The sequence below is a fragment of the Octopus bimaculoides genome, chromosome 26, assembly GCF_001194135.2.
Source record: "Octopus bimaculoides isolate UCB-OBI-ISO-001 chromosome 26, ASM119413v2, whole genome shotgun sequence".
NCBI classification, from domain to species: Eukaryota; Metazoa; Mollusca; class Cephalopoda; order Octopoda; family Octopodidae; genus Octopus; species Octopus bimaculoides.
In genome coordinates this window covers 4,488,326-4,496,516 of record NC_069006.1, presented here as the reverse complement: position 1 = coordinate 4,496,516, position 8,191 = coordinate 4,488,326, and the positions used below count along the sequence as shown (strand labels likewise).

The window sequence follows — 8,191 nt, the reverse complement described above, 5'->3', positions numbered from 1 at the left end:
GCTCATTTGTGCTTTCTTTGGTCCCAGAGAAGTTGAGGTCTTCCGCTGTGAAGACTGAGCCTTCGTTTTGGAGTCATAGCCATGGACCCACAATTCATCACCCATTATCACTGTTTTCAAAAAGTTTTCATCATTCTCGACACAATGAAGGAAGGAGATCTTGTGCAACTGAAACCAAAGTGTCTTTTTGGTCAGCTGAAAGCAGTTTTGGCACAAACTTGGCAGACACACATCTCATACCCAAATCTTCAACGATAATGGACTGAACTGAACCATAACTAATCTGCACATCCTCTGATAACTCACGGATGGGGATTCGATGATTTCCATTCACAGTTGCATGCACATCTGCCATGTCTTTCTCAGTTCTGTTGGTTGCAGGTCTCCCAGAACGTTCGTCAATATCGACATTTTTCAGCCATCTTGGAAACATCTGAACCATTCGTACACTTGTGTGCAGCTCATACACTCCTCTCCGTACACACTTTCTATAAAACTTATGTAGGCCTCTGAGCAGGTATTGCCAAACTTTTGATGCAAATTCTCTGCTCAACTTTCTCTGTCATGGTCAATGCGACAATCACATGCTACACACCTTCCTTTCAAGCACTGCCGTAAACAGCAGTAGTGAGTTAGAACATTAAAACTTAGTGCACATGCACAGCAGATTTCAAGATCAATCTGTGCCAAGCAGCTTCACTCTGTGTGCTTTAGCTCCATTACTATGTCCAGTTACTTATTGATCAGACCACATTATATATATATATATATATATACATACATATATATATATATAAGAAATGGAAAAGAAAACAATATTTAATATTCCTAAGGTGGATTTTACACCTAGCTAAATTGTTATATATGTGCGTGTGTCTGTGCGTGTATTTGTGTGTATGTATGTATGTATGTATATGTGTGTCTGTGTATTTGTCCCTTGGACATTTGGTGCTGGTTTGTTTCTATTCCTTCAACTTAGTTCAGCAAGACACAGAATATCATCATCATCATTTAAAATGTACAAGGAATTTAAAAAGAATGCCCTGAGGTCGATTTGTTTAATGAAAACCCTTCATGGAGGTGCCCCAGCATGGCCACAGTCCAATGAATGAAACAAGTAGAAGACAATCACTGAAGCTTAACCTAAGGTGAACTTTGAACTTTGAACCAGCTCATTTCAATTTCCCAATGTGTAAACCATGTTGGGATATATGATAAAACATTTTGATATTTTCAGGGAGATAACAGAATCTATGTAAATTTTTAGAATAGTGCTTCTCTAGAGACCTAACATGTCTTTATGATTCAAAATCTGACATTTTCTAATTTTTGGTTAATCCAATTCAATTGTTGCAATATAATAACAGCAGAAACTAATGGCTAAGTGTTAGACAAATGAAAAAACGAGATGAAAGTAGACAAAATTATGACAGTTTAAATATGGGTACTGAATATACTACATTATTAGCTAAAAATTCATTTATATGGGGACATTTAAATAACTTTATATTGCAGATTTTCTCTGTATGACCAGAGTAATTTTGAGACAATTCTATCAGAATTATTAAACTCTTTCACAACCATATTTCTGTTGAAATGTGCTGTGTTTGCTTCAATTAATTTTATAAAATAATGAAGAATTTAGTAAAATAACTATCATTATTGAGAAATGGGGCGGGTCAATCTGTTCAACTAAAAACCCTTCAACGTAACGTCCGAGCACGGATGCAGTCCAAAAACTGAAATAAGTAAAAGATAAAGAGATAGGAGTTGGAATAAAAATATTACTTGTGGGTTTGTGCCAGTTTATTGTCTCTGGGTATCTCATCCGGAATAGAATAATAATTTCTGCCAATTTGAACCAAATGTAATGAAGAAAGAATCCTGAAAAAGAAACATAGCAAACAATTACACATTTTAATTGATAAATTAAACACACAATCATCACACAAAATCTTGAGTTTCTACCCTCACAGTGATAAATCTAAGAAGGATTAAATATTCAAGCGTTTGCTATGTACATGTAAGGTGCATGCAGGGAGGTTGTAAATATTTGTCAATTATTTTTAGGCTGAGAAGTGGGTGTGTGGTAAGAAGTTCGTTTTTCAACCACTAGGGTTTTAGGTTCATCTTGTTTGTTGTTAACACGTTACACTTGATGTACCCTCCAGCCTTCATCAGGTGTCTTGGGGAAATTTCGAACCTGGGTTCTCATTCCTAAGGCATTTTTCGATATTATTATTATTCAGGTCACTGCTTGGAATCGAACTCGGAATCTTGGGGTGAGTAGCCTGCGCTCTTAACAACTATGCCATATGCCTATGGGCATATCAGCCGAAATGTGTTAACAACAAACAAGATGAGGACAAATATCCGTCAAATGTAAATAATGTACATAATTCCTCATCTCTTAAATATAGAACTGTATAAACTTCAGTGTTGTCTAGTAGCCTTTCAGTTTGTCAGCTGAAAATAAGCTCTATTTTCTTAGGCTGTCCCAGGACTATGTACCAACCTTGTACTTTAACCAGTGTAATCAAAGTTATACAGAGAACACATTACTCACTGTTTGTAGAGAATGTTCAGCAGCTGGATAATGGTGGGCGAAGTACGTACAACTTTACAACGCCAGGTTACTGTGATGGTGTAAATTTGGTCAGTAACATTACACTTGGACACCAGCTCTAGTTTCTGTGAAGATGGGAAAAATATTATATTTTGTTCAAACAGTTGAGCACAATTTGTTACAATACAAAACCTTTTAAGAACACAAAAGTGAAGAGAATACTTCATTGAAACCCATTCGTTACCAGATTTCTGCTGAGACACACTGGCCTTTGTTTCAATTAATTTTGAAAATAATAATTTAGTAAAATAATTTGTTTTTAAATTGGTGTTTGAAACAAATCAACATTAAATTTTGAGGGAAGGCTTTAACCTTTAGTATTTAAACTGGCCAAATCCAGCTCAAATATTTTACCTGTTTTATGTTTAAACTGGCCAGATGTGACCTCTCACACCTATCCTACAATGTAATTTTTAAATAATTACATTCCCAAAAAATCTCAAAGCTACACAATAATGCATGATTAATTAGACATGTGAATAAATAAACATTACTTTTAACAGAATAATGTAAATGCTAAAGGGTTAATTTAAATCACTTTAACCTTTTTGTTACTATATTTCTGATGAAATAAACTACTTTTGTTTCAATTAAGTTTCAAAATAATGAAGAATTTAGTAAAATAATTCTATTTTTAAGCTGTTGTTTGATTGTTCACCCCTTATGTTACAATTGGCCTTCATAGGATTTTCGAGAGAGATCATTGCCAGTGCCACTGGACTGGCTCTTGTGCAGGTGGCACATAAAATACACCATTTGAGCATGACCGTTGCCAGTAGCGCCTGACTGGCCTTCGTGCGGGTGACACGTAAAAGCACCCACTACACTCTCTGAGTGGTTGGCGTTAGGAAGGGCATCCAGCTGTAGAAACTCGGACAAATCAGATTGGAGCCTGGTGTTGCCATCCGGTTTCACCAGTCCTCAGTCAAATCGTCCAACCCATGCTAGCATGGAAAGTGGACGCTAAACGATGATGAAGATGATGATTTCTGTTGAACTACACTGCCTTTGTTTCAATCAAAATTTTTTCATGAAGTGGGTGCTCCATCAAAATCTCAATTAATTCAGATCACTTTTACTCATTTGTTATCATAATTCTGTCAAAATAAACTCTGTTTCAATTAACTTTCAAATTAATGAAGAATTTAGGAAAATAACAATCATTATTAAGGCTGGTGTTCAAAACATAAATGAAAAATTGACGGAGGGCTTCAATTTACATCAATTTAATCCTGACGCCATATCGTTAAAAACTAAGACATTACACTTCTCTTCAAACATTGAAAAACTAAGAAGTCTCAAAAATTTCACCGTATTTTTACTTGAATAAAGGCAGGAAAGGCTTTATCTTGCATTATTATCTCAAAGCTGCAAGAATTCAATAATGTGATTTATTTTCTTAGCAATTTCGTAGGGAAATCAGATATGGCCAGTTCAAACTAATAAAGAGAAATAATTTTTGGCCAGTTAAAACACTAAAGGGTTAAAGTAGCAAGTTTGTATCACAGGACCAAGGACAATCTCAGGCAAATTAGTATCAAAAGAATTGAAGACAGAACATTATTTAACTCCAAATCTGAAATCTTTATCTCACAAAGTTTATGACAGTCATACAAATAAGCACAACATTAAAAAAAAGAAGAAAAAAAACGAACAGAACCAATTGCCGACCCAATCACATTTTGGTCCTTTTTCAATTAAAATATTGAGGGAAATCTCATTACTGTTTGGGCTAATGCAAGATTACAATATGTAAGCATATCAATTTTTTTAAACTTCATTTACTAATTCATTTCAGTTTTATAATCAAAATCTTTTCAATGAAGACAAGCTTCATATTCCAGTGCAGTGAACAGCAGGTTTAGGAACTATGAACACCATATTAGGAATAGTAAACATATTTAGAAGCTGTGAGAATAGCATGTTTAGGTGTGTTAAACAGCATTGCTCAGTGACAGTGAATCTTATATTTAAGAGCCGAGATGGCAGAGTGGCAAGAAGCTTGTTTCACAACTACATGGCTTTGGGTTCAGTCCCACAGCATGGCACATTGTGCAAGTGTCATCTGTTATAGCCCTGGGTTGACAAAAGCCTTGGGGTGGATTTCACAGGTGGAAACTGTAGAGACCCATTATTTATGTATCCTATGCAAGTATGTGTTAGTGTGACAGCTTGTCTTGACATCACAAGAATGTTTTAAATGAATGTCATTCACTTCCAACATTCTGCAGAAACATGTCAGGTTGGCCACGGGGAAATATTAACTTCCATGGAAACAGGTAAGGATTGGCAAGAGTAAGGACACTCTTGCCATAAAAACAATTTTCTGCCAGAATAAACTTCCAACTGACCCATAATGCAGGCCGGAAGAAGTGGACATTAAAACGATGATAATGATGACTAAAATAAGGATTTCATAATCCCAAAACTTACATCAGGCAATTTCTGGGGTAGAAACAACATCATACCATCAAACAGGTGCAGGTGACCAAAGTACTTCTCGGCATGTTGCATGAGGAGGGCCTTGCGAATTCTTTTGCCTTCTATTTCAGGAGCAAAACTAACATGGTAATGATGAAGGCTGTACTGGGGCATAGCCAAGATCTCAAAATAGTTACAATACAACTGGACTGGAGTGCCGGACACACCTGCAAACAACAAGACTGGCTGTGAGAGGTTGTATATTAACACAAGAGGATGATGAAGGAATATGTCAGATGATCAAAATATTTGATTTTAACCACTTAAAAATGGGATATTGTGTTAGAACACACAATACTGCAAATTTACGAGATAAACTTGGCGATCTTTCATTTTGGTTACATTTTACGTCATTTCTAATCCACGTGCGTTTGTTTATGTTTCCGTAAAAGGGGGTTAGGGTTACGGACGGAATTCCCTAACCCCCTTTTACAGAAAGTGACGATCTTGTTCAGAAACATAAACGCACATGGATTAGAAATGACGTAAAATGTAATCAAAACGAAAGATCGCCAGAATCTTTCATATGGTTATTTCTACTGGGACAGTTAGTGCTATTTCCAGCAGTCAGGTATCTATCATTGATAAAGCCAAGGAAGGCCAAAATCATATTGTTGCTATTATGTAAAACTGTCGTATGTCCAAAATGCATTTATTGCAATATTCATTTCTGCTTGCAATAGCCGATTCTTTTGGTCAAACTATTGTCTCTCCAGCTGCTTCAGATATCAAGATATCAAAAATTGTGTAGTACAAGAGTTTCGCTATGGAATGGTGAAACTATTTTTTCCCCTCCTCAAAAAGCATAATAGCAACGATATGATCTGGAAGTTCTGTCAGTGGGGATGGCAGTATTGTCTCCCAATAACGATGTAAACAAGAGTACTCATAGGTTGCACAAAACTACATGAAAGATTCTTTCATGGTAAACGTCACAACATTGTGGTTTTTTTAACACATCCACTTTTAAAATGGTGATAAATTTTACCTTTTGATATTAATTCTCCACTTAAATTTATTTTTCTGATTTTAACATTAAAAAAAAATCTAACCTCATATTTGATGTTCCAAATAAAAACTGGCTGTATAGTTAAGTCCACTTTGCAACCTACTGGTGTCAGGTTCAATCTCACAGCATGGCACCTCAGACAAGTATATTGTACAACAATCTCGGAATGACCAAGACATCAATATCTCATGAGTGAAATTTGTTTAGCAAGAAGTGAACACAAACATCTGTTTCTCACGTGTATCTCCTTGTGTCTTAACACTTAACAACATTTAGACTAAAGGTTCAAAACCATTTTAATTATCTGGGCTAGACCCAAAACCTGAATTTTATTTAGGGGGCTGCACCAAAGGTAGTAAAACACAAGCCATTTAAGGAAAACTATATTTATATAGAGGGGAAAGATCATTGAGGACTGCTGGAAGGATGCTTGAGGGCCACATGCTTCCCTGAGAGCTGAGGTGCTGACACAGGAAACCAATGGAATACTCTGCAAACAAGGGTTGGTTTGAGGAAGAGCATCAAGCTGTAGAATGCTGCCACAAGAAGCTTTGTCACACTTTGGCCAGCGTGGAAGAAGTGGACACGAAGACCAAGGATTCAATGGATCAATTCAACTATTTGGCAACAGGTATAATGAGGAGGTATAATTCAGATTAAGGTTTAAATAGCTCACAGAGAAGTAAACTATGTGAAAATCACTACGATGGCACAAACCTTTAGCAGACTGGAGTCGTTAATCAAAAGATTAGTGACAACATTTAGCCAGGTCCTACCTGCCACTGGTACCATGAAACAAGAACAGCCTCCATCTTACTGGATGAGGATGAAGAGTGCGTAGGATTAAAAATAAAATATGCCAAAAGAAGGACGATGAGCTTGTAAAATAAGCCAATAGAGGCATACCTGGAAAGGAGATCAGAGCAACCAGATTATAGGTCTACTTACTGAAAGACACTGCTGGTTCAGGTGTGGCCAGTGTGGTTTAGAGGTTTGCTTAACCATATGGTTTTGGGTTCAGTCCCACTACATGGCACTTTGAGCAAGTGTCTTCTACTATTGCCCTGGTCCAACCAAAGCCTTGGCAGTGGATTGGATTTGGTAGACAAACATCACAACCACACAGCAATGCCTGCACATGTGTGAAAATAGAATGAGTTCTAGTGTTCTACTGCAGCCCACAGCATTTGACTACCAAACATGTTCTCTGTTGCTTCTTGAATAAAGCAGTTCCTAGGTAGACATAGACAGGCATGGCTGTGTGACTAAGAAGCTTGCCTCCCAGCCATGCCATTTCCATTACAGTCCCAACTGTGTAGCACCTTTTTGCAAAAGCTCTGGGTCAACCAAAACCTTTCAATGGATTTGGTAGTTGTGAAAGAAGCCCTATGAGTGTGTGTCTCCTTGTTTTTTTGTACATGTGATGGTCATAAGCATACCAATTATGTCATTCGTTTCCAAATGTCTGGCCACAATGAAATATCACATTGCTAGGAAACAGGTGATGGTTAGTAACAGCAAGACTATCAAACTTAACAAATTTCTCTCAACTCATGTAAAACAAGTAAAAGTGGACATAAAAATGAAGATGATGATTTCTATCTCACAAGTAGAGATTATTCAGAATTTCAAATGACAGAACCATCAGCATTACCTACGCTCATCCATTGAAGTAGTCAAGTCCAAATGGAATATGCTATCCTCATTCAATGCCTGTTTTCCATACTGGCATGGGTTAGGCTGTCTAGGATTGGTAAGCCAAAGAGCTGTTTTGGCATGGTTTCTACAGCTGGATGCCCTTCCTAACGCCAACCACCTTACAGAGTGTACTGTGTTTTTTTTTTACGTGTCACCAGCACTGACAACGGCCACAATTCACACACCAGCAGAGAAGTGGATGTGTTAAAAAAACCACAATGTTGTGATGTTTACCATGAAAGAATCTTTCATGTGGTTTCTTTCAAATTGCTACAACTCTTGGTCACAGGGACTGTAGATATAAAAAAAAAACGAGAAAAGAAGAATGAAATTACCTTGTCGGACTGTTAAATTTGCAGGTTTGGTTTCAACAAACT

At 36.9% G+C, this 8,191-nt stretch overlaps 1 protein-coding gene across 1 annotated transcript in view; it reads right to left on the bottom strand.

Moving 5' to 3' along the window:
- LOC106883968 (piwi-like protein 1) overlaps nucleotides 1-8,191 on the bottom strand; it is a 36,518-nt gene that overhangs the window by 27,552 nt on the left and 775 nt on the right. The window contains exons 2-5 of the mRNA XM_052976887.1: nucleotides 8,150-8,189; nucleotides 5,060-5,274; nucleotides 2,567-2,691; nucleotides 1,789-1,884 (exon numbers count right to left, since the gene is read on the bottom strand). Of these exons, the coding sequence (XP_052832847.1) occupies nucleotides 1,789-1,884; nucleotides 2,567-2,691; nucleotides 5,060-5,274; nucleotides 8,150-8,189 (476 nt within the window). The remainder of the gene's footprint in view (nucleotides 1-1,788; nucleotides 1,885-2,566; nucleotides 2,692-5,059; nucleotides 5,275-8,149; nucleotides 8,190-8,191) is intronic.